Source organism: Chelmon rostratus, chromosome 9 (assembly GCF_017976325.1).
Source record: "Chelmon rostratus isolate fCheRos1 chromosome 9, fCheRos1.pri, whole genome shotgun sequence".
Lineage (NCBI taxonomy): Eukaryota > Metazoa > Chordata > Actinopteri > Chaetodontiformes > Chaetodontidae > Chelmon > Chelmon rostratus.
Window position 1 is genome coordinate 12,051,024 of NC_055666.1, and position 27,132 is coordinate 12,078,155.

The following is a 27,132-nucleotide window of genomic DNA, read 5'->3' on the forward strand; positions in this document are numbered from 1 at the left end:
CGTCATATCCGGCCTTCGTCAACGCTGTCAGTGTCAGGGCTAGCAAGCAAGCAGCTTTACTCGACTGTGTATTTCTGTGGATATATTAGCCGCTAGTTTGTTTTTAACACGACGTGAGTAAGTATTTTGAAGGTCTGTTAATGTGGTGTTAATGGACAGTCTCTGTGCGGTGAAGTTAGCCGCGTGAATCGGAGACTTTCACTTCAAAACAAGAGTCGAAGCTAAAGGAAGAACACGTTGTCTTTGTGAGGCAGCGGGCAAACCGTCAGCAAGTGGGTCGCTCTGTCAGGAAACGCCATCTGGCTTTAGCATAGTTTTAAGGGAAGACCCTCAATCTCGTACTCAGGATGCCATGCCACAATCAGCAACTGAACAATGTCAGCAGTGGCCAGGAGCATCCAATGAAGCAAGTACGATTTGCAAACAACAACAGCAGCAGCAGCGTGCCTGCGGTGCTGTCCAACCCTGAACCATCTGATGCCACCACACAGCCTGTCAGCCAAGATGGCCTGGGACCTCAGCTTAAACTGCTCCCTCTGAATGACCAGATCCGTGAGTTACAGACTATAATCAGAGACAAGTGAGTCCCCACTCTTCTGTCTTCACATGCAGGCCACAACAAGTCTGGAGGTTGCGATACAAAGTGTTATAAAATTAAGGAGCGAATACCTCGAGTTCAATGTCAAGACAAAACGTTAGATACTCACATGCTGTATCATAACTAAAATCCTATACAGCCCAACCTCATATTAACTGTATCAGATATACAGTATATTGATGTGTCTTCTGGGCCTAATTTAGAATAATCCATATGGCTGTTGGTTTGTTTAAAGTAGTGATGCCCCATCTTTGCAGCCAAACATCCTTTAAACTCACAGATCTTTATTTCAATATTCAGTGGGCGTCCCAAAGTTTACAACGATGCCAAATATATCAGGCTGAATGTGGGGAAAATTGTCTAGAATCCTTCCTTTTGATGGAATGATGCAGTTTGAGTAATATTTTTCTCTGTGTGAACATCATATGGCTTCAATGAAGCTGATAAAGGATATACATCAATGCGCGATTCTCAAGACAGCGCAGAATAAAATCAATTCCCAACCTTAAAGCTTCTTGAAGGGGAAATGAAAGGTTTTGAGAGGTTAAATGCTGTTACTTATTAACTGTTGTGAGAAATAATAATTTCAGCTACACAATTTTATAAACCCTCTCAAGTCATATCATTAAAATTTTGCACAAGCATCCAAAGATTATTAGTTTTGTGTGGTCACAGCCTCATTCGACCTTACCTTACACATAGAGGAATGATCCCAGTCAGTACAACACAGTGAGGTCAGGTTTAAGATTTTAAACTGAAAGAGATCACAGGTGTAGGATCAGTGCCCAGTATCTGCTAATACCCTACATTTATGGATCATAAAATGAGAGGAAAAGTGGGTTTGGTGTATCCCTAGTGAAATGAACAGTAGTGATCTAATCAAATGTTTGTAATGTTCATATGTTCATATTTTCAGGACAACCAGCAGAGGAGACTTTGTGTTTTGTGCTGACCGACTGGTAAGATCATGACATGATACTGCATACAGTACTACAAGTGTGTGCATGTGTGATACTGTTTTTTCTAGATTTGTGGGGTTCTACCACTGGAAGCTCATGGACACCAAAATGCTGGACCCCATAACATAAATCATAACATTTTGGGGTGGAGACTTGGGTTAAGGTCAGGGTAAAAGTTAGATTTAGGCAAGTAGCGGTTATGGTTCAGATAAGTCTACAGGACATGAATGTAAGTCTGTGTAATGTCCCCACAAGTGTTGGAAACCATTATGTTTGCTTCTTTTTTTCTCCAACAACAGATCAGACTAGTCGTTGAAGAGGGTCTGAATCAGCTCCCCTACTCAGAGTGCACCGTGACCACACCAACAGGCGAGCATCTCTTTCTCTAATAACAAAGTTTAAATTTAAAGGTTGGACTCAGAATCTGAACTCCAACATCTAAGATTCCCCTGGAGCAGGCTGGATAGAGCTGGCCAATTATGAGAACGCAAATGCAAAAATAAGTGACGGGCTCCCATCCGGTGTTTTACCTCCAGCTTGTTCCGAGCAGCTACATTTGTGAACGTCCCTGCTTCATTTTTTTCCCTCAGGGTACAAGTATGAAGGTGTCAAGTTTGAAAGAGGCAACTGTGGAGTCAGCATAATGAGGAGTGGTAAGTTAAACCTGCTGTAGCTCACCTACCAAATTAGAGTCTTTCCTTTGTAAGGGCATGTTTTATGTCTTCCGTGCATGTGTGATTTGTGCCGACTGCACTTGTGCTGTAAATTCTGTTCTGCAGGTATTCATCATGCCAGGCTATTGTGTGCTCTGGATCAAACATTTTTTATCAGCAGTCAGTTCCTTTCTCTCAGTGAAGTCGATTGATAACTTGAATACTAAATGATACAATAGAATAATGTTATGCCTTGAGACCGATGCAGTGCTGCTCCTTTCAGAGCATGTTCTCTGAAGGCATCACGATCAGTGGACAGGACTCTTGCGTTCCCCCTCAGATTTAATTAGATAGTTATCGCTGTCAAATGCAAAACCTAATGCATTTATTGCAATACCTGTATCATCCTTTCATGACAGTACTGCTAGGGCATAAAATGTAAAATGTTGGCCTGTTAGATCAAATATTATGCCTTAAAGGCAACACACACACCTGTATCTGCGATACTTTTTTCACTTTGTGTGCAGAGTTTAAGCTTTCTTTTTTGACGAGCGTCCTTCATTCTGTCTCATGACGGTCACATTTGTAGAGACAAGATGAACTGAATGAAATATGCAGGACCATATCAGACAAAAACTATTTTGACATCACATTTTGTCATTATTTGATGCTGAAATTTAAAAATGGCAAATGTTCAGCATGCCATTAACCAAAAGGGAATTGCAGCAAAACTGAGCTGTACAAGCACTGTGATAATCAGAGGCCCTCTGGTGACTCCTATCCCTAACATAAGGCGAGGTTGTCAAAAGTGTCGATACTTGGATACTTTTTCAGTACCACATGTTTAAAACGATATGATCTCCATTAATTGTATATTCGGTATCAAAGCTACTGAAGCTATGAAAAAAAAAACAGATCTACAATCAGATTTTCAACCCAAGGCTGTACAGCTGAATCACTGGGGAAGAAAATCACCTGGCCCTCAACCAGTGTTTACCTGTGCTGTGTTTACAAGGGAAGCAAAAACATCTAAGAATAGTAAAAATACTGTTTATTACTATAAACATTGTGCTCCTATGTGTCTCCCCTCACAGGCGAAGCCATGGAGCAGGGTCTCCGGGACTGCTGCCGCTCCATCCGGATTGGCAAGATCCTCATCCAGAGTGACGAGGAGACACAGAAAGCCAAGGTCTACTATGCCAAGTTCCCTCCAGACGTGTACAGAAGAAAAGTGCTGCTGATGTACCCCATCCTTAGTAAGTAACAAACAGCTGGGCACAGTTTACCTTATTGATGAGTCCAGTTTACCTCTCTTAGTTGCACGTAAATGTCAAGAGACGTCTATTTTTGTGCAAATGCAAAAACAGTTTCATGTATTTATTCATTTTGAGAAATCTCCCCTGAGTTGACCTTCACCACCATGTCTGCATTTCCATATCATACCGGCCCATTCACACTGTTCTGATAATTATAGCTCTCATGGGGGAAATTATACACTGCCTGGGAGATAGCCACCATGCTGCTGAATAGCATAATGAGGGCTAACAAAAATAGCATCTTAATAGCCCTGGTTTCCCAGTGTCACAAAGCAGCATTTTCTGCTCTCAGTTTATGAAAAAATATGATGGTGACCGAACCGGGTTGAAGGTGCCCAGAATCATGGGCAGATCACACAGCTCAGTACCTTTTCTAGATACTAGCATGCTGAAATGCATCAGTTTAAATTTGCACATTGTTTTTCATGTCGGTAAATAGAGTGATATTGTCAGACTTGGAGCCTAAATGTTGTGTGTCTGCAGGTACAGGGAACACTGTGATTGAGGCGGTGAGGGTGCTGATAGAGCACGGAGTCCAGCCCAGACATATTATCCTCCTCAGCCTCTTCTCCACGCCTCACGGTATACCACCACAGCCAGTTCACTGCATCCGCAGCTCTCCACCAATTTACTTTTGTTGACCCTCCAGATCACACAGTTAGTCTCCAATCTCCTCCCCAGTCCTGGTCCTGCTGTATCATTGTCTTCATACAGTGTACTGCTGGTAAACACAGTGCTGTTCAGTGGCACCGCTGATCTGCTTAGCAGTTCAGCAACAGTGGTTTTAAATGAGTGAACAAAGCAGAAAATTAGTTTTTAAGTTTTATTTAATCCCTGTCCTTTCTTCTGGTGTTGTCATCAAACCAAAATTTCCACTTAAACACAAGGAATACTGAAATCTGAGGGGCATGTAACCGAACATTTTTTGTAAGCCCTTTAATGCTCCAAAGAGGATGAAACCTGTTGATTTTGTTAACCCCATAGACGTTCCTGTCACACCAGCCTCACTACAAAAATGTTTAACTCATTATGTTTAATAATTGACTGGTTAGTCTGTCCCAGGCCTGGCCGTCTTTGTGGAGGGATGCCTCCTCTGTTACTATTCTGAGGTTTCTTCCATTTTTCCCAGTTACAATGTTTGTTTGTTTGGTTTTTTTTGTGGGGGGGGTTCCTCATTTGAAACAAGGGACTAACGGTAGATGGTATTGTATGCTGTGCACATTGTAAAACCCCTTGAGGTGAATTGTGATTTGGGATTTTGGGCTGTAAAAATAGAGCTGACATGACTCAGCTGTATGTACAGTACAGCTGAGGAGGACAGGCGTGGTCGCTAGCTTTTGAAGCAGCCAGTCAAGTACTTATGTGAATAGCAAGTTGAAAACGTACAGCATTTAACAAAAAGTCACTTGATCACCAAAGCCAACAGGATTCATCCTCGGGGGACAATGATGTCTACCACATTTTACCGTAACTGTAACACAGAAAATATGTTTGATTTGTCTTTTAGTTTCTCAAGCTGGATTTGCTTCACTTTCAGCCACTATTTTTTACTAATTCCTAACAGCAGCACTATTGCTGGATATCTCTGGATACCTTCAACGCTCCACCCATAGCATCATGCTTTTTACTTTTCTCCTAGGAGCCAAATCTATAATCCAGGAGTTCCCAGATATCACCATCCTGACCACAGAGGTTCATCCAGTGGCTCCGACACATTTTGGACAGAGGTACTTTGGCACTGACTAAACCGAGGACAACCTGAGGAACATGATCTACAAACTGCTTTGAGTATACGCATTTTGTCCTGTTCATTTAAATGTATCTCATGTTCTCCTTGTTGTGCCAAATACTGCTACTTTGTCTCCAAAGCTCCTAAACTTGGTAGAAAATTACGAATCTGATCAGTTGTATTTATTATCATGCATTTTTGCTGTGTATACTAATGTTATAGAAAGAAGGCAACAGCGAACAATATAAAGAGTTCAACTTGGATCATTTTATTTTGCATGTTACAACAACTGATGGAAAATAAAGACTTTATATTTGTTAACAGACAGAACCGCAAATCAAACAGTATCTGTACTTTTGGTGGTTCAGAGGTGTTGAAAAAGGGAAGCGCCACAAAAGGGATCATATGTATGTGTCTGTATGTGCTTTAGCAATATTGAACTCCTGTCTGCAAACTGGGTAGAATTTGTCCTCATGTTTTAAATATCCTACTACATGATAAAAGCACAGTCGCTTCAATAGTTTAAGTGTCACTTCATGAAGCATAATATACAGACACTGCCTGCAGCAGTTATGAATCAGTAAACTTAATACACAAGAAAATAGCTGAACATTAGAACAATAAATAGACACAAGACTACATGAACACTCAACATCCACATCTTTCCTAATGTTTTATACATGCTTTCAAACACTGAATCATACCTCGGATAAAAAGGACACACAGCTTTAATGAATAAATGAGTTGTGTATGTTATGATACAAATTTCTTAGACATGAGCAGCATTTGATTTGGCTTTCCCAACATAGTAGAAAAACAGATCTGATGAAGCAAGTTAAAGTGTCAAGATCATACAGCATCAAGCTTTGATAAAGGCCCAACTCCCTCCTCATAGTGAATAAATGGGTGAACTCAGTCACAGAAAAATGGTTTTCAACTAAGCACACTGGCTAAATACATAAGTCCATAAACCAGACAGTCTCAATGAGGAGAATCTGTTTCGTTGGTATTAAAATTTTCAAAATACATAAACACAGGTAGAAAAAATTTAGAACATCGTATTGCAGAGGACCGCTGACCTCCACCAACCAGTGGATGAGGATCAGGCATTATATACATGTACAGTTACAGACAGAAAACCCACGTCCTCTCCTATGTGCGATTTTGTGCCCATGATGAACGCTGATTTCCTCTCACTTTGCATCAACACAGAAGTTTAATCATACTGGGGATGGCTGATATGCTAGAAAACAAGATTGTGATCATTTTATTTAAAAAGGTCTTTCACAGTATATCTTGTATGCTCATCCCAGATAAAAAAAAAAATTCAAACTGCATTTTGTAAATTAGCAATGAAGCCAACATCGTTGAAGCCATGATATACAATATATTCAGGATATTACTCCACTGAAAAAATATGATTAATTGCTATAATACTCTGGTTGAGATTTAAGCATTCCTTTTCAAACATAATGAACTGTAGCTGTGAAGCAAAGCTACAACTTTATGCTAGTTTTCTGTGTATTACATGCTGATCAGACATTATTAATGGCATTTTTACTCATTATTACTAATGCTGAGATAAAGCATGTGAGATGTTCTTTCGCAAACAGGTGCCCAAAATGTTGGCACAGTCTACTCGCAAGCAGGTGCTAGATACATTCTTAGGAGAAATGGACTCCCAAAACAACAGAATAAATATATGAATAAGGCGAAGGTTAAGTCAGGTATTCTAATATGTTTATGTTCACTTATTAAAAAAAAATCTATGTTAATATGCTGCATGACCCAAACTGGTAGAGGCCAGACAACTGAATCACTACCGGATACCTCTGGAGCATTATGGGTGTGAGGTCACACATCAAGTTCTAAGATGCAACACTGTAAAGTCACAGCCCAACATTGAAACAGAGGCTAACTAGTACAGTGCCTTACAACCTTCCCAATTAACAACAATTTATAATCCCACAGAGGCCAGTGCCTTGAGATGAACAATCAGAGGGAAATATGCCGCCATGGTACAGTAAATAGCAGTTGTCTCTTTGTGCGCAAGGTAATATTTGACGGGTTTGTTCCGAATCAAACTGACCCTGTTGTCCATGAGAGGTGAGGAGAGGTGGTTGTCCAGTGAGTTCCTCTTTACATCATTATGTAAAAGTGGCAATGACAGTCCAAATGCAGGCTTTAATCCACACGTTTGGCCCCCTTAAGATTTTTTTGTGTCTGAACATCCACATGATTTGGAATGCATTTGCCTCGTGGTACACAGTGCGTGCGATATTAATATACATCCTCTGTACCAGTGTAACTTGTCCTTACATTAAATTCTATTCCTCCATCTCTATGGTAACAGAGGGGTCTTGGTCTTCAACTGAAATGAAAAAAACAAAAAGAAATTTCAGTATGCATTATTTTTCTCAGTGTTTGCTGTAACTGATTCAGCTCACACAGTTGTTAACATTGTGTTGCACATGACCACCAGGTGGTAGCAGAGTATTTTGTTTGGAATCCAAACACAGCAAACTCTTGCAGGAGGAGATCAGTGCCTACCCATCACTGAATCTGAGCATGCAAGTTTAAATGCAAATGAATGCAGATTTGCTTGTGTCATTATAGCGATCATGTCTCTGAGCCTTTTTCCTCCGAGGTGACAAACTGTGTCCTTCTAACTTCTTACGGTAGGTGCTGGAAGGTGACTTTCACCAGAAGATACTTGTTGCTTTTAGGTGTGCAACCGGAAAACTGAGTTGCGGAAAAATCTGTTGTAAGATGGATCCAGATCAACTGCATTTGCTGGTGCATTTTTATTTTGGAACTGGAGAAATCAAGTGAGCACAAACAAAACAAGTTGGTGTCATATTCATAACATGCTACTGAGGCTTTGAAAAAGAAATTGCTAACAACTAAGGCACTTATGTTGCATTTTAGAGTTTAATCAGAATTTATCTCAATAATTTTTTAAATTCTCAACATGGTTTTTTTTTGGTTGTTATTTTGTTTTTTTCAGTTGATTTTCATGTTCATGTGGGATATAGAAAACTTGATTTGGAAGGAAAATCCATGTCAAGCTTGAGAGGATAGTGAAAGAGATCACTGCATTTGCCATTTAATTTTACAGCCTCGCTACAAGTTTAAGTGCAAAGTAATTTAAACACAGTAACTGACTGCGTGGTAAGGTCATGTGAGCTGTGCCAACAACGTCTGTGATGTGTGGTTGAGTCGTCAGTAGTATTTTCTCTCTGGTATTATGTGGCAGATACATCCGGTTTGTAGTGGTAATAATAATGCAGCCCACATTTCTTGTGAAGACAAGTGCATTAATAACTATTTTGTTTTTTAGTGCATTATCACTGTAGCTTATTAACCTCAATAACAGGACTGGGTATGCTATTAAGACTATGGTCATTATAGAGGGACATTAAGCAGCTCATAAGACCTGTTAAGATTTGCACCTTGTTTGAAATTCACCTTACTAATATGTAGTGTCATTGAAAGTAGTTACAGCACTATTGCTATTTTGTGCTGAATTACAAACTCTTTCAAAAGCCAAGTTTTCAAATCATGTTAACATTGTGGTGGTTGGAAAAAGCTTTTGTTGCAAATACAATCACAGTGTATAGAAGCGCGAAGAAACAAGAAGCACATATTCAAATTCAGTTTTTTAGTCGTACAAATCAAACACACAGTACTGTAGTTTTTGAAAGTTTAAAATCCATATTTTCATAAAATCCATATTTCCTGTGAATTAGGTGTTGTATTGACTGTAGTGAAACACTAAACTTAAAAAATAAATATTTACACTCAATGCAGAAAGCTACTGATTCCGTTATAAAATACAGAGAAGCAGCTTGAATTATATGGAACTACAGAGAACATGTGGAAGTATAAATATGCATATGACAAAATTAAAATGACTCACCCAGGCTTCCTTCCTCAGAGTCGTCATCTGACTCTTCCCACATATCCTCATTAGCTAATAAGGGGTTGTGGGATTCAGAACTCCGATTCTTCAAGGGGAAGTAGTGACCATTCCCTTGGCTGACGTGTTCATCACACAAAAGAAAATGGAAGCTAGTTAAGAAACTGTGACCATTACCTACTCCCATCCCCTGATCCCGTCCCTCATTCTACACTTTTACCAATGCTGCGACATGTAAAACAACTCTGTATTCTGCAGGCAGTCAAATTTATTTTGTCCATCCTGTCAACTATCCATATCCCTGTGACCTTGATTATTATGGGCATTTATGTTGTATGGATCTTCTGATTCTGTATTTTAGTTCTGTGTCTATCACAAATCAAATACATTACAAATGCAAAAAGAGCAGCATTGTTGAAAAATGGGCAACAGGAGGAGAATCAGCAAATTATGCATTTTAACTTGCTGATGACATCAAACTCACCTTGTGAAGACGGGGATGAACCACAGTCTCCGATCCTCTCCAAACACCTGCTGCAGGTTTCTACGTATGCCGACATTGAAGCCATTTCTGTCTGGTCCGGTAACAAAAACAGGAGCTGAGAAGGCCTCTGAGAACAGGAAAAACAACAATATGTCTTTGTGATTCAATTCGTCACGCCTACTTTTACAAAGGACCCGCATTCATATCACAAGAGCTCCTCCCAGCAAATAATTCATGGCATTTAGGTAGTGAGAGAGCAGCTTAATGACCAGAACGAAGGGGTTTTCTGATAGATTTGTGAGCCCTCACCTAAAGTGGATCTGTTTTTGGCCACCAACCAGCAGTGATAGCCAAAGAGGAACATGAGACTGACGAAGAACATGAGCGCCACAAACATGAGGAAGAGTACATGGAACTTTGCGGGCCCATTTGGCAAGTCCCCCTGGGAGAGAGAAACAGGAGAGACAGAAACTTGATAAAATGGTGGGCTTCAAAAAGGTACAACTCATGACAGAGGCTCCAGTTCTCTGTTGTTGTGGAATTGCAACAGCGCTGACTATGTGCAACTCATCATATGACTCCACTATCAGATGTCGAGCATAAGCAATAATTTTAACTGACACTCACCACCCAGAATTTGAGGAAATACTGAAAGACTGATGCTGCAATGAATACACAGTACAGCATGGAGTAGGAGAGGAAAAGCAGGAAGAACTTGTAGTTGGAAAAGCCCACACAGTTGTTCACCCTGAAGGAAAAAGAAATTCTGTTGTCAGAATAAAATTAATGAACAAATTGCTGTAAAGAGGGAAATACAGGCTAAGTTGCCACTTACCAGGGACAGTGGTGGTCCATCTTCAAGACACACCTTTAAAAGAAAAACATGTTTATTTCCACAAATCATTTTGTCAATATAGCAGCTATGTTAAAGCAATAAATATCTTAATACCATTTTTAATCATGAATGAAACTCTTATTTCAATTTGTCTCCCAGTCCAGCTTTTAATGAAACCTTCTTCAGACTTATTCTGACAGTGGCCTGCTGAGTCCTCTTGGTAAACCTCTGCTCTGATTGATCATTAGGATACTCTTTCTGAGAAAAAATGTGCCAACAAAGCAACACCTTCTAATTATCACAACAGGTCCTGGCCAACATATATCCCCTTGCCAAGGGTAATCTCTCTAGATGAATGGATTGAGGAGGAAAGAGTGACTTACGTTTCACAAACTGAGCAGTGGTGACAGCGGTCAGGCTTCAGTACCTGGCAGCGGTCGCAGAACCTGATAGCTGAAGACAAGAGGATGGCCAGTTGAGTGAACGACATTTGAGCTGAGCTTACCCTTCACTTACTTCCTGCACCCTGGAACTCGGTCTTTGCAATCAGCACTAATGAAAGCGATACATTGGCTGATTACTCTGGATGGGGATGCTGAGGAGCACACACACAGCTAATTGCCCTAGCCTACTTGCTTTCAACACACACAGATTATGTGCGAGATGACGGACTGTGGCTAATGTTACTTGCTTTGAGATAATGCAAATAAGTTTGTAACATCATATGGAATCATATCTTTGCATGGGAATCATATACATTTCTCGACAGGACAACTTGCCTCCAGATTGAGCTCGGGTGAAGATGGGCAGTTTCTTTGCAATCTCAACCAGGATTTGCTTCTGAGCATCTGGCCTCTCCTCCAGCTCGTATCTTTGCTTGTCTGAGTATGACAGCTGAAACTGGAGCCACATAGATGTCCTGATCAGCACAAGATTTGTTTTGTCTCACAGATCTATTGTATGGTTCAATACATCAATGACATTGTGTTCAGTCTGTCATATTTCACAGTTTAGGATACCTTTTTGCATGGTGATGAAGGAGGGGTAAATATGGACTTCCAGTAGGTCCAGGAGAACATCATAAAACAAACATGAAATACCAGTAGATAGGCGACTGAAAGCACAAAACAACAGTCACAGTTATTTTCAATAACAACAATAATAATTTATGTATTGTTTAGCAGCGCGCCGTGTTTGTAGCACAAATATTAGTGGGTAACTCACCTTTTTCCAATGTGTTGGTGAGTGTAACTAGAAAAATGAGAAAATAGCATAATAAAAACACATGCCGGATGTCAGAGACGAGCAACAGTGCAGCAAACTGTCTCTAGTTCGGTTAATCAAAGGAGGAACATTTACCGGCTAACACGATTAGCCAGACAGGTTGTAGCTAAGAGGCACAACAATAGCCAGTCTTTGTATGAATACAGAGTTAACGCTTACCTCTTAACGTTAATGGCAATGACAAATTTAATTACCTGTCACTTTTTTAAAAGCAAAGTTAAATGTCTCATTTACCAAATAAAGCACACCCTAAACCACTTCCGCCTAGTTTGCTAGCTCCTTCTCGGTCTATAACGATATTTTTGTCAACACTGCTGTGCGGCAATCTGCGATGTCTACAGTTACACGGTCGAAATCACAACAAACGAGCACAGTTTCGCATACTTACAAAGACAAAGCTCAAAGACGTAGGCGTAGTATGACCACAACACCACCGAGGTTATTATAAGCACAGGTATCCAAGAGAAAACCCTTTGACAGCATCTCAAACCTCTGGAGAGAGCCATATTCCATCTCACCTCTGTTCTTATCTGTGCTCGACTACCATTCCTGGGATTTATCCATCAGAGACATCGGCGAGCGATTCACCGCACTCCAGGAGCTAGACTCGTGCAGTTGATAACCTAGTGATCATTTTTTATTGCAAGTTCAGTGCATTAAATTATCTGCATTCTGTTTACAAACCCATTAGTCAATGTTTAACTACTTATGACTCCGTCTTAGTTACAGCTGAAAAGAACCTTTACCCACACGTATGAAGGATTAGGTTTGCTGTACTAGCTCTGACATGATTTCACCTAGAACAGCCATAAAAGATCTTCCATCTAAAATCCTATGGAGCATTTCTTGAGTGTGTGCATAAGCTTCCACCAGTGGAGCTATAAGCACAAAGGAATTACATTACACTCATTTGGCAAAAAGTTTAATTTTATTCCTGCACATACACACTGCACCTTGGGAACTATTTGGAGTTCAGTGTCTTGCTGATAATACTGTGCCATGTGGCCAAGAGGAGTAGGGGAATTCAGCACCAGTCCCCCCACTAATGGCCAACACACTCCACCACGAAGTTCTAGCCACCCAGGTGCATCAGATAGCAGAGAGAGAGCTGAAAGAAATGAGGAGGGAGAGATGGGCTTGACAAGCAACATACAGTAGGTCCCCAGCAGGGCCTTAACCAGGGATTGACTTGACTGAGCACTTTTTCAATTAAGTGCTCTTGTTTACATCATTTATAGATTATAGTACCCGCTGGATTTCTGCCCAAATCTCCGCAGGCCACACACACACGCACACACACACACACACACACACACAAAATCGCTTAATTGTTTTGCAAAATTGGATCAGCATTCTTTGAGTATAAGCCATGAGTACCGCTGCAGTTAATTTGCTTTCAACATAAATAATAATGTTCCCCCTCTCCTTTAAAACACTCAGTGAATTACATCATCTTGTGTTGTTCCTTATTTGAATTTAATGCGATAATACTGCATTAGCGAGTTACTTTCAACCCTGCCGTCCCCGATTTACACACTTAAACGGCTCAACCTTGAGATTTGACTGGATTAAATTAAACTTTAATGGTACTGTGAGGTAATTTTGTGCATTGCAGCAATAAATAGTAACAAGCAACCCATCAGAAGAAACTTTATTTTAAAAAAAGGAAAAAACAAACCCAGAATTTGGGCATGTAAAGTGTAATTAGCAGGAAGTGCATGCATATAACGGTAAGCACAGTGTGTGTAGTTTAACATCAATTTATTAGACAGAGGACATGGAAATATCTACATGTGTAATATTTTTACATTAATAGGTTACAAGATATCACATACTAAATATGAAGAGAGATAGTTCAGCTTGTTCAAGCTGTGTTGGTATCTGCTCCACTCCTCCTGCTTGCCTTGGTGTGAACCTCTTTGGTCAGACAGTTCTGCAGTTTGTGATTGATATTTGCACGGTGGCTTCCTGTCACACCTTCGAGGCATGAGGTGGACACTGCAGGTGCTTCCCGCACGTCACAGAGAAGGTAAAAAGGATTGTGTGTTACTGTCTCCAGGGTGTCAGTTTCAGCCCTGCCTGTTCGCTTTGTTTGTCTTCTTTGCCTTCCCTGACGTGACGCTGCCTCCTCAAAACACCAAAGCCAATAAAGGAACGACTGATGACATGGAACATTCGGCCGTGCTTTCTGCTGCTCTGTGCCATTCGAGGTTCAGAGGCAGCTGCTCACTTCCGATAGGGACAGACTGTCTCTAACTTCTCTCACTTTGTTGGAAAGTAACTAACAGCTTCTTCGTCTCACTGAACTGAGCTGCAAATAATTCTCCTCTCATAGTTGCAGTTCTCTGCCAGGTTGCTGCAATCATCCCAAAATAGAGAGGCAATCAGAAAATGTCTAGAGGTTACATGACTCACAATTGAATCTGAAGTTGTGAGGGTAGAGGCAGGTCATCTTGTCTCACTGTGGGTTGAGGGGAACTGGACTGTAATCCCAAACTGTCACCTGACGCCATGACATTTATTGCATGTCTGACCATCCTGGGAGAGGGATGCCTGCCCTGTAGGTCTTTTTGAGGTTTCATCCATTTTTCCCCATTAAAGGGTTTTTTGGAGTTTCACCTTATCTGACACAAAGGTTCTCAGGGCAGAGGGTTGCGTAAACCCTACAGATTGTAAAGCCCCTGTGGCAAATTTCCTATTTGTGATTGTGGACTATAAAAATAAAATTAGTTGACATGACTCCACAGCTCTGTGACACTACTCTTAAAGTTGAAAATAAATAAATAAAGAAAATAAAAAAAATAAAGAGAATAAAGAAAATAAATGTTTAAGACAGTGAAATAAAACATTTTCAGCAGCTTCACTACTGTTGGTCCATTTTAACATCCTCTCTGCTGATATAGGCTACCAGTCGTTTTGTAAAGGAAGTCCGTGAGGATCATATGGTGGCAAATCCAGAATCAGTTTACACTTTTTCCAAACATGTTGTGCTCACTAAAGGGGCAAATTATTACCTGAGTTAATTTCTTTGTTCTCTTGAAATTAATTTCAGCATTTTCTGGCGTAAAACAAAATCAACACCACATGCACTTTGCAGCAGCCACCAGTAAGAGGCACTGTGAGACCGTTTTAAAACCAGTATGAAAGTAGCCTTTCAGACATCATCTGAGCAGCTTACAGCACACCTCTTACCATTGCTCTTAAGAGAATCTCAAATGTGAACATGAATGTGGTTTTAGTCAAATGCTGGCTCATTAGCAGTGTCCCACTATGCAAGGTTTGATATCTGTATCAAAGGGTTTGGGTTATTGAGGCGCAGTGACAGTTCGAACATCAAGGTATCCAATTAGACTAGTAATTAGTCTTGTTTGAACACTGACTTGGGCTTGTATAGTGGCTCACAGTTGTCTTTGTAAGCCAAGCAGAAACAAACTGATCTTGTGCCAGGAGGACCAACACTGCTGATGTCACTATCAGCGACTCTCATCTTTAATATGTCCCATTAATTCCTCATCCGTCCCTTCAGAGAGATGCTGCTTCACCCGTTTACTCCTTTTGTTCTGAAGATTTATTACATGCCGTCATCCTCTGACGTGGCCGTCCAACACAATGCGTAACATCCAGTGTAATAGTCTCCCCATTACTGGATGCTGTGAAACTTTTCATCATGCCACGGGACTCCAGAGTCACTGGAGCATTTAACCGTGGACTCTAACAGCCCAGTGGGACTGTTGATCACTGTGTAGAGAGGCTTTGTGTGTTTCACAGTACCACCTGCTCTCCCCCCTTTTACGTAATGCAGACTCCCTCTCTGCACTGCCTTTTGGGATAGGGGTGTGAGGTGAGCTGCACCCAGTATTGACCTCCTCTCCCTCCATCACACATGTTCTCTCCTCTTTTTCTCTAGGCCTGCTCCTTTCCCCGACATCTTCTCCCACTTCAACACGTCATCTGCCACTGGCTCTCCATCCAGTTCCTGCTCTTGTTGCCCCCCCCGCCCCCTTCCTCCTCCGCCTTCCTCTCTCTTCAGGCAACAGTGTCGGCGGCTGGGTGATGACAGCTCCTCTCTCATTCAACCGCTCACTGGAGGCAGGGAGCGGCCGTCCATCCATCAGCACGGCAGCAAACCCCTCCACTACAAAGCCATTGTGACTAGCAAAATAGTAACGGCCTTTTAATCAAAACATTAACCCCCGTGTAAAAGTAAAACACAAACAGCAGGTTGAGGCAGACTCCTCGTCTCAGAGATGTGTGTGAGCGGAGCGTGTTGGAGGTGCATTCCATGCCGCCCTGGTGGTAGTCTACATAAACAGACGGTAGGGGCTGGAGGAGAGCCTGTTTGGGGGGGAAGTCATGCGTGGCTGCAGAAAAGTGCGAAAGGACCCTGGTTTACAATGTGCCACAATGCAGGCTTATTTACCGGCGAGAGGAGCACAATGGCTGACACAGTCCAGTGTCATTTGAGTTTGCTCTTGAGCTGCTGCTCGCTGTTATGCCTTGAAGATGAAGTGGTACTGAGAGTGTGCATTTCATTTGACCCCTGAGACTCTCATGTCATGCAGTAGTGCTCTGCAGTCATGGCCGGTTCAGGGAACGCTGATGATGCTAAGCGCTTGGGAGGGTGATTCATCTGGGAGGTGTGTGTGTTTCCGTGCATGTGGGGGAGCAACAGGCCTCATTAGTGTATGTGTGTGAGGAAGAGGGATGGAGGTTTTGTGCGTTTTTGGACCGTTTGTTTCTCTCTATCCGTTTTTTTCATGCAACACCAAGATGATGCAGCATTGAGTTTGATAGGATTTCCATTTCATTCCCTGCACACTTCAGCGCCTGGACGGGGAATTCATCTTGCGTGCATCCGTTCGAAGTCAATATGGAGCACATATTGGAAAGTCTGCATTCATCATAACATGTTGTCATTGGTGTGAGTCCAGGTGATCATAGGGTTGCTGTTCTGAGTTGCCCACATTTAGACAAAAGGTATGTGTGTGCAAAAATCAGACATGAGCACAGGAGTAATTAGAGAGACAGACCAGCGCAAGAAAATAAAGCTACGGCTTCACAGAGCGTGGTCACACATGTCATTTGCAATTTAGCTTAACACAACACAGAAAAAGACTTAATGCATTCTACTATTAACCTAGTAACACCAATGCATTGCCCTGAGAACTGTCTAGAAACTTGTTTTGGTGCATTATGCATGTATGAATAAGTCATGTTGGATGCCTCGTCTGCATTTTTTTTACATCACACAGCCACATGTTCTGACTCTGAGGAGGACCGCAGAGCCTCAAGGTCTGGCTCTCACCCCGCAGATGGACACGGCGGACTACAGACGTCTGGAAAGCTGTTGGGTTCGTGTGACATCAGCAAACGGCACTCAGCGGAGCAGGAGAAGCCCTTAAACATATTTCTGCCTGGCCTCTGCTCATATTCACACTTAACAGCAGAGCAAACAATGACAGGGCGGGGAGGAATTGCAGACACCTCACCCAGCATGTGTGAAAATAAATCTGCTCAAGGGTGGAGACCTGTGTGTCTTCAACAATCATGGAAATTGCGATGGCCACGCCACGAAGGAGGGCTATACGCGTTTTAATAAAGGCATTTCATTACAGTGTGTGCGTGTCATGTGCTCATGGGCGATTTCTGTATCACATGCTGCCTCGAAAAGCCGCGTGGAGCGTGGTTTTCATTGCCTTGACGCAGACAGGATCTAAACTGAAAACGTATTTCACCAGTATCATTGTTCTTGATCTCTGCACTTGTCATCAAACAGATTAATTGCATTTTGCCAAGTGATAAAGTAATACATTGTGTCTAACCACATGATGATATTTGGGGTAGAACATCAAAAGGCAATTGCAGCAGCTTTGTCGCTTTCAAGGACCCTTTTGAAAGCTAAACCGCTGCCTGCGTTCCGTCTAAACTCAACCACATCTCTGCCACTGAAAATACCTCATGGAAAATCTGAACTTTTCTCCTCGGAGATAGTGAGAACAAAAGGCAATCCTCTCACTTAGACTCATTTTCATCACCTCAGGTCGACTTTCCATAAATATGATTGGTTGCATCAATATGTGTTACTTGGCTGGGTGAAAAGGAAGCGGTTGTTAAGTGCCACTGGTGAGACACAAACAGCGGCAGGGGAAAAGAGAGAGTGCAGCACTGGACGCAGAGGGCAGCTGGAAAGTCTATCATCTCACAGGTTTAGATGCTGTTTGCCTTGTATTGTACGCCAGCCTCCAGCGTCCCCCAAGGACACTTATCTGTGGCGCGGCACTCTTTCCACAGACACAGTCACAACATACACAATACCACACACAAGGAAACGTTTACTGATGAGTACGAGCAGCCTTTGAATGTTTTGCTGCAGGATATGACTTTAAATAGACTTTTTTTTCTCTCTCCTGCTTATACCAAACTCTGACGAGACAGAGCAGGCAGAACACATAACAGTAATAACAAGAACACGAATGTGTGAACATCGCTTTTTCCCATACCGCCTCAAAAAAACAGATTACTCACTGATGGCACAGCAGGGAATAGACTGAGGGAGACAGAGGAAGGCCTCATTGGGTTCTGATGATCCAGCCCTACTGACGCAACCATGTCGGGTTCACATGGGACCAAATCAGTCTTCTTCCACTATGGGTGTCTGCCACTCATCCTCATGAATACACACTGTACTTACACATACACACACAGAACAAGCTCTATATATCAGTCAGTCGCTCTCAGGATTAATGATACGGAACTATTATAGCATACATAAACTTTAAAGACTTATTGCCTACTGTATGAATGGGAATAATGAGAAAGCCAGGTGGCACTTGGCAATAATCAGCTAATCTTATTTCCTACCTGTTCTTCCTTTGATGGGCCCTCGAGTACACGCTCACCTGAGCACACAGCCCTGGTTGATGAGAGGACAGAGGTGAACTCAAGTGTCAGCACTCTGGTACCAGATGTGCGCAGCTATCAGAGCCAGATCATGCAAAGAATCGGGCTGTGACAGAGCAGTAATGTGGCATAAAGAAAACCTGGGTGACAACAGCTCCATCTGTCTCCTGCAATGGCAACTTATAGTAATTTATGAGCACCCCTTTTGAACCATACACAAATGGATGCTTTCCAGGACTGCATGCTCATAAATATTCTGACGAATGCCTCGAGTACAGAGGTGACCCCATCAGTGACAATAATTTACATTTCAAAGGACATTGCAAAAACAACTTTAATGGCTTGTTTTTTCTCTCCCTTCTGAAAGTTTGAGTTTGGGTTGACTGTTTTCCCAGTCCTGCATGGAAAGGGTCTGGAGTTATCATCGCAGAGGAGATTCCAGGGCAGGTACTTAAGGGAATCTGTTTCCATGCTCCGATTTAACACACAGGGGCAGAGAGTCAGACAGTGAGAGTGGAATAAATATAACAGAGAGAGATGAATGTGGGAGGGAGAGCGATGGAGAAAAAGAAGAGATGGCTGAGCAGCATTGAGAGCGAGGAGCAGACAGGAGGGTAAACAAAGCATAGGTAAAAGAGATTAAGAAGATATGTGACTGTGGGGGGTGCTGAAACAGAAACATCCACATATAAGGAGCAAATAAAAAAGGCATGGGGGTTGAAAGGGGCTTATTGAGTTAGTAATGTAGTCAGAGCTCTGAGAGCGGTGAGCAAAGGCAGCCGAAGGTGGCACAGGCACTGAGTTGTAAACCACATTAAGGAAATGAACCATTGCATCTAAAGCCTCCTGATACAGCCACTAATACATTTTCATGCTCCGGGTTACCAAAACAAACGGGGTGACCGTGTTTTGTTCAGTTTTCGCAAGGAATGTAACAGATGCAGCCTGGTGCCGCAGGGGGCTGGTTGGTAGTCATAGCACATGTTGTTGACCTTGTCTGCACCCCCAAGAAACCTGGACCGGTCGCTGTATCTGATACGTACATGCCTTTGAAGTGCAGACAGACAGGCAAGACAGACGGGCAACCGCACAAACAGGGCACACGTGCCTTTTTAAAACACTGCCTGTGTGCCAGCAGGAACACTTCATTCGTTGACATTGCTTATAAAAGTAGAAAATAATACATAAACCATGCGTCGTGCAAGTTGCTACTCATACTGTTAAGAAATTTCCTCCCAATTTGTACCACTCTGCATTTTGCCTCGGGCTTCACACTGTGTAATCAGTTATGATGATTGAAATGAATACCAATAAAAACCTGCCTGTTGCCAATATAAACAGCAACTTATTTTTTTATTTGCTGCAGTTTCTGAATTTTGGGACTTTTTCCCCATGGAAGCAATGAGTGCATTCAGGTAGATAGGTGGGTTTTGTGACAAAAATAAAAGAAAGGTGACAAGAGTCTATAGCTATGCAAGCATGTGCACAGTGACAATGCTAACAGCTAGCAGGTATAATTTGGTTGGTGTATTAGCATGCTAACACTTGCTAATTAACACTAAATACAAAGTGCATCTGAGGCTGGCTTTGCAGGAATTTGGTCTTATACAAAGCACCGGATACACGATGGCCTGATGATGGTGCTACATGAAACGGGGAATCATGAAAATTATTTCAGTTTATCCAGATAGCGACAATGAATGTCTGTACCAGATTTGAACAGCAATCCATCCAACAGTTGTTGAGATATTTCAGTCTGGACCAAAGCAGTAGACAGACCAAGTGGCAGACTTTTAGTGTGGCTACAATGTCTTTCTTAATACACAACTGTCATTTAATAATATTCTAAATGAAGCGTTCACTGACCTAACAGCCACAGGAAAGCTATGAATTAATGAGCAAGTCAGTTCACCCTGCATTTGTCAGTAAGTGCAAAGAGGAGCTTCTTTTATCAGTAGGGGAAAGCTGGTTCCATTGAAGATCTTTCCACTGATGTATTTTAAATGTTCCATCTTTCCATTGGCAGTGTCATGTAAACCCTGGCAGCTGATTTTGTCTCCCCTGTGTTGGATCCAGTGTTACAGCCCCACTGCTGTCAGGAGCCACCGGCCAGACCGACAGCTGCCTGGAAAGAGATTCTTGTGGGTCCAAACAGATCCTTAGTTGGGGTCCTTTGGGTCTCAGCGGGACTGTAAATCCTCATCCAGTCTATGAGATCCCAAATGTTCCCCGTGCAGACAGACACATGCGCTCCCACACACTGCAGACTACACCTACAGTGACCCCAACGCCTACTATAGCATGCCATTCCAGAGACAAATTTGACAACATAAGTAATCGCTGTCGAAAGAGTGCAAACACAAATACTTCTTAATGTGTGTGTGATTCATTGATGGGAAACAGTAACTGAGCGGGTAGAAACATGTTTCTCTTGGATAGTCATGTAGGGTTAATATTATGAGCAACTGTTGTGCGTCTGGCTTGGATTGAATTCAGGCTAATAAGAATGGTACTACTGTTGCTTTGCTTCAGCTAATCTTCAGCAGATTTCTGTCATTAGTTATAGCATTAGAGATACGTTACCTGATGTAGAATATATGCATTTGTGCAAATCCATGCTGCAACAGTAAAATCACGCTGCCAGCGCATGTTGTTCCCCCACATACGCAGATATGCATTGTATATATAGCAGTGTTTCCGTCTCCATGACAACAAATTCAACTTGCCCACATGTCATCAGGTGGCTGATAATGGACGTGTCTTGCAGTGATGATGTCACTACCTCCATACAAAGGAGAGCTCCGGCATTAAAGAGCGTGGAAGAGACTTTTCATTCGCAAAAGAGCTCTGTGTTGAGTTAGGGATTAGGGGGAATTAGAGTGCCAGTGTCACCTACAAATAGTTCCTCCATCTTTTAAAGTCACATAAAAAGTTAAATATATGCACTTGGGCAGCGACGAGAACTTTGTTACATTGTATTTTCCATTCGGTCTCAATAGCCAAGAAAAATATGGCATAACCAGCAGTGCTACATCAAAGTCAGGGACTGCAAAGGGAGGAGAGGGAAAGAGAAAGAGGAGGGGTACAGTTCATGCTGCTCCTGTGTACCCCGCTCCCTCTTCCCGCCCTCTGGCAAGTAACAGGCACGCACTGCCTCAGTGCACCAGTGCTGAAGCTATGAGCTGGGACGGCAGCCTAACTATTTAGCCTCCGCAGCCATACACCCTTCACGCTTGACACTTCTCCCTGCAGCCCCTCAACACATTAGCATAATAAACTTTCCACTTGAGGTAGTTTCTCTCATAGTTCTCTTTGGTGAAGCAGGGTCTTTGAGGAATGTCTGTTTTCTTGTGGATGGACGTCCACTGGTGGGACAGCTGCTACGGTCCGTATGTGTCACCGGAGGCTGGGCTGCCTTGCTGGTCTGGAGGGCTCTCATAAAGTGTGAAAGGGCCTTTCATGTCACCTGGCTCAGAGCAGTACTCAGTGGATCTTTCATGTTCATGAGTCTTGCTTTTTTCACGCCTTTGACATGCTCTAATACAAGACCTGGTGCTTTTTAATTTAGAGGGGTCTCTCATAGTGACAAAGCCACAGAGAATTATCACCCGACTCTGCATCTCCCCACATTTTTAGCGTCTTTTGGCTCACTGTTTTGCTTTCCTGCTCTGCAACTTTTGTTTTGGTTCAGTCTCATCACTAACAGAGCAGCTTCAGGTTGAAAGCTGTTTTCAACGAAAAAGCTCTATTAAACGCTCTGTTCACTACCTGCCCAGAACCAACAACAGAAAGTTAGCAACCAGCTGGTGAATGCAGTGAAGCATTCAGCAGCTTAAGAGCCAAATATTTCCTTAAGGAGTTGGTGGAGACCAAAACAAAGCTAAAAGAAGGGTGACTTGCATTCAGTAAGTGGCTAGAAACACAACTCATAATGTTGCAGTGAGTAAATGTCTCTACTTATAACAGCCTGGTTGACAAAGAAAGAGAGGAAAGCAGCACCAACAGCTGTCCAGACAGCCTTGCTCAAAAGGGGTTTGATTAGGCTTGTTTTGAATTTTAATAGACATTCATATCATCTGCCCTTCAAAGACAGAACTTCTGCTGTGTCTAAAGCAGAGTGAGACGCACACCTCCTCCTCCTGATACATATAACACAACAAATAAATTACATCCCATGCCCCTCTGTTATGCAGCTTCTCTTACTGGTGCCCTCAGATTGGCTGTTGCACCTGCAGGTGTGTGTTGTGCCATCCACTGTGACCTTGACAGATAGAGATGAGGCTGTGTTGTTTTGTATTATGGGGGGTTGACAGCTGTGAACTCTGCTGCACACTCTGCTGTGAACTTTTTTGTCTGGTCGTGCTGAGGACAGCTGGGGTCACAGCACCGGCTAGATAATCCCCATCCCTGCGCCCGGCTAACGTCTGTGTTCGGCCCCTAATAGAAAACAGACACCATTAATAGCAGATTCCTGCCTGTGATTAATGATATTGATTCAGTTCCTCAAGCCTGTGTTTTTCTCCTTCTGAAATGTTTCATCAGTGTTGCCATGGCCAATTAGTCTGATTGCTCTGTGCTGGAATCAAAGACCGGCTGGGAGAACCGACCTGATGGGTCCTGGGCTGAATGTTCGACATGCACAAGAAGGACTGGAAAACAAGCCTGATGTCTCTCATTAGAACCTTTCTCACGTAATCAAACAAAACCTAGGGAAAATGTCAGCAATTTCAGCTATGCTTTTACGTCTGCTTGCATAAATGGTTACAAGGACTAAGATCTGCCGTAAAAAGCCACCAGGGGCTTGAGATAGGAGAGATCTTCCTAATGCAGAGGCACGGAGGTGTAGAGGTAGGGTGCTGAGAGGACTGTCAATGCAGGTGTCACAAATCACCTTTTATTACGCAAATTCAAATGTGCTATAGTTGATTGGGAGACATTATCACATGGCTGGAGAGATTCAAATGGAAAATGGAAATATTTTCATAATTAAATCACTCATGAGGAAATGCCATTCAAATAGCAAATGTCGTTCCACAGGGGATTTACAGATGCAGCACCAAAAGGACAAATGGAGACAATCAGCGTCTGAACCAGGAAAAGACTGACCAATGAACCACAAACACCTACAGCATTCTTCTGCTCTCAGCCTTCACATTGTGCTGAGCCACTGGACCGGCCGCACCTTAGGACACCTGATACAGGTACACCCTCTCCATGCATCATTTTCCTATTCCGTTTCGTTCAAAATGCGTCACAGAACATGAATGTTATAAAAACAACATCCCAGAAGTTGAGACGTGATTTGATGCCTGATTATAATCCTGCTTTGGCTATCATAACGGATTTTATGATCATAAGGGCTCTGCACAATTAGGGATGCACCAATCTATTTTTTTTCTCCCAACACCGAATTCAATATCTCAACTCACTCGCAGAAACCTAGCACCAATCACATACTGGTGCTCTCTTTTTACCCAAATTTGAAATGTGTATACCACATATTGCATGGATGTATGCAGCCAACCATGCTTCCTTAGAAAACACATAGAGGAATATTATAGATGGAGAAAATACTGCTGAAATAAGACGACAATGAACTTTAAAGCTGCTTCATATCATGACAACATGTAATGATTCATAATGATGAACCCACAGGGAATTATCACCTGATGAAGCAGTTACACTCAGCTCTATGGAGCATTTTAGCTTCTTTCAGTGTTTTGGGTTGTACAGCCCACAACTTCATTGTTTTAGTTCACTCTCACCACTCTTATTAACAACATTTTCAGCTGCAGCAGGCAGCCTACCATCAGAGAAATAAATAGCAGGCTGACGGAGTTAGCGAACAAATCGTGAACATATTAAAACAGTAGGTTGAGACCAAAAACAAAGAATAATGACCATTAAGCAACTTGAAATTATTATTTTATGATTATAGTGCTCTGTCTCTGCTGGATGTGTACTGTTTGCCAATATTTGGCATATGAATTTATATGTGACAGTGGTGTTTACAGCTTGTTTCCACTGCCCCCAAGTGGCAAAAAAACCCTCAATTACAGATCCAGGTTTTCTCCTGCAGTTGTGGTGTTCACAGTGGATTATTCAATTGCGCAAAGGTCGTCAGTTGTCATATTCAGTGAGTCGTTGCCATTGTCTTTCCTTCACTTTATGACATCCACTCAAATATGAAGCAAATGCTGCATGTCATTTCCCACATACTCTAACATGATTATGCTTGTCACAATTTACAGAAAAATGCTTTTCAGTCTCCTTTTTTATTGATCTCTGTTGCTTCCTATTACTTAGGTAGGATTTCACAGAGACTCTCAACAGAGATTTTGCTTCTGTAATGTGCAACCAATTAAACTGAATTACCTTAGCCCACAAGCTGCAGCACATGGCACATGAAATGTTTCTATTGGCTTTGCTGAATGAGACGGAGGAGCATGTTTGGTGTGTGAACAGAGACAGACGGGAGAGGTGGGAACTGTATGAAGGGAAGTTACTGGAGACATTCATGAATAATTCATGCATGAGAGATGTGGGCTTTCACATGTTAATTTACAAGTACATGCTGAGTAAAGACAAGTGAAATCAGTCACAAATATACAAGAGCTAATTTGGGGTTGTGTCTCTCTAATCCTGCATAGCCCCCAGATACTGGAGGCCACCGAATATGGTGCTTCCTGACAGAATGATCTGTGCTTTACAGCCCGAGTGGTAACAGAGAGCACTTTAATGGTGCTGAAGCTTGTGCAACACGTGGTTCACAAGTAACATACCAGAAACAGAAGCGGGGGTGGGGTGGAGGGGGGGGCAGGCGCTTCCTAAAAGCAAAATGGTGCACCGTCATGGTACAGCGGCTCCCTCTGGACGAGGGGGCTGCGTCCTACTGAGCAAATCCAGTGTTTGTTGCACACCGTCAGCCCAAACGGCTAGAGGGGCTTTATCGATTCAGTAATGACATTCCCGTCCTCTCTATCTCCTCAGGGTGCCCCACCCTAACTCAATCCAGATGAGCTCCATCATGTCATACTTGGAGGGGGACCAATCTTACATGACAGAAGTGGGTGGGTATTTCTATACTTCTGATAAAAATGGGGAGAGTAGGAAAAACATTTCTAAGGGGACACTCTATTAAAGAAAAGGCATGAGGCCTTTTCCACAGCTGTTTTGCACATTGGCCTGAGTCAAGCGGCGCGGCTGGTAATGGAGTGATAGGCAGTGTGGAGGCTCGCTCCACTGAGGGCCATTTTATGCTTTTCAGGGTGTTGAAGAAGTACACTAGCAGGACCGCACACACTCACAGTCTTTTCTGTTTGTTTCTCACACAGATGCAGACACCGTACAGAGGAGGAGAGAATCAAAGGCAGAAAAGAACCGCCACACGAACATACGGCAGACACTTAGCATCTCAAAATTCATCTGTGAAGAGTCAGTTAACCCCCCCCCCACCCCCAGCCCCACCCACCCACCCTCCCAAAAAAATTCTTGTTTTTGCTGACCTCCACAGGTATAGATGTAGATGTACAGGTGTACAGGTGTAGTCCAGCACCTCATGACAAAGGCGAGGTGGTTCAGAGGACTGTTTTGACTGTCATCATCACTGCTCAGAGATCAGTGACACACTTTTCTTTTCCTTGACTGCTGTAGCTTCAGTCCATGCAGCAGCATTCAGGTCAGTCAGGCCTCCTCAGACAGCTCGACAGGCCGCGTGGACTCGCTCTGTCCACCAGTCCCCACAGTTTAACTGCCTGGCGTGCAAGGAAACTCATTACACCAATGTGTACTTCAAAGTTCATTTGGATTCCCGAGCTTCACTCGCACTGATTGCCTCACTCCTACATTAGAGTCATGAGCAATACTAAAACAGGCTGTAAAATTACAATGTGACTGCAATGTTTAATGCAGTTTCTGGTGTTTGCTGTGCAGCGCAAGACTTAATGTTTCCTTTCCCCACGGCCAAGCCTTATTTCAGCTCATGCTCCAGTGATCACTTTGCATTTACAGTCAGTGCTGCTTTGTTCCAGACCCAGACACACATCTAGAATCATCTGTCACACATGATTATACATGCAGATGGAGACAGAGTATGTAAATTAGCAGCAAAGGTAGAGAGGGAGGAAAGCGGTGAAATGGGAAAAGTAATCAACATCAGGGCTCGATTTAAAGCAGCTGACTGCCCCCCTGTGCCCGGTGCACCTCTGCTTAAACTGCATATTTGGCAGCTTTTACTTGCCTCTGAATGAGTTAAAAACTTTGAGCGTCTCTTTCAGACTATCTAATGTTCACTTTACTCAAATCTCTCACGTTCCTGTTTGTTGTTACAGCGTCCACTGTACTTATCTGTTATTTCCACCTGCTTGATTTGTTTCACCTCCTTCCAAGATGAATGGACAAGCTAAATAGTCTCACAATATTAGTTTCTACCACTTTCCACTCTTTATAAAGGATG

The 27,132-nt window shown here is 42.6% G+C and overlaps 2 protein-coding genes across 2 annotated transcripts; one reads left to right on the top strand and one right to left on the bottom strand.

Annotated features, from left to right (window-relative positions):
• Positions 1-22: 22 nt before the first annotated feature.
• On the top strand, positions 23-5,582 carry uprt (uracil phosphoribosyltransferase (FUR1) homolog (S. cerevisiae)). The gene is made up of 7 exons (XM_041944862.1): positions 23-580; positions 1,515-1,557; positions 1,857-1,926; positions 2,148-2,210; positions 3,305-3,466; positions 4,010-4,108; positions 5,166-5,582. Exons 1-7 carry the CDS (start codon positions 348-350, stop codon positions 5,270-5,272), a joined length of 777 nt encoding a protein of 258 aa, XP_041800796.1. The 5' UTR covers positions 23-347; the 3' UTR covers positions 5,273-5,582.
• zdhhc15b (zinc finger DHHC-type palmitoyltransferase 15b) lies at positions 5,507-12,301 on the bottom strand. Its single transcript, XM_041944860.1, has 11 exons — positions 12,166-12,301; positions 11,718-11,744; positions 11,513-11,607; positions 11,273-11,393; positions 10,877-10,946; positions 10,494-10,526; positions 10,286-10,406; positions 9,968-10,100; positions 9,659-9,785; positions 9,175-9,293; positions 5,507-7,626 (listed from the first exon to the last, which is right to left on the bottom strand). The coding sequence occupies exons 1-11, from the start codon at positions 12,281-12,283 to the stop codon at positions 7,583-7,585; spliced, it is 1,008 nt and encodes a 335-aa protein (XP_041800794.1). The 5' UTR covers positions 12,284-12,301; the 3' UTR covers positions 5,507-7,582.
• Between the last annotated feature and the right edge of the window lie 14,831 nt (positions 12,302-27,132).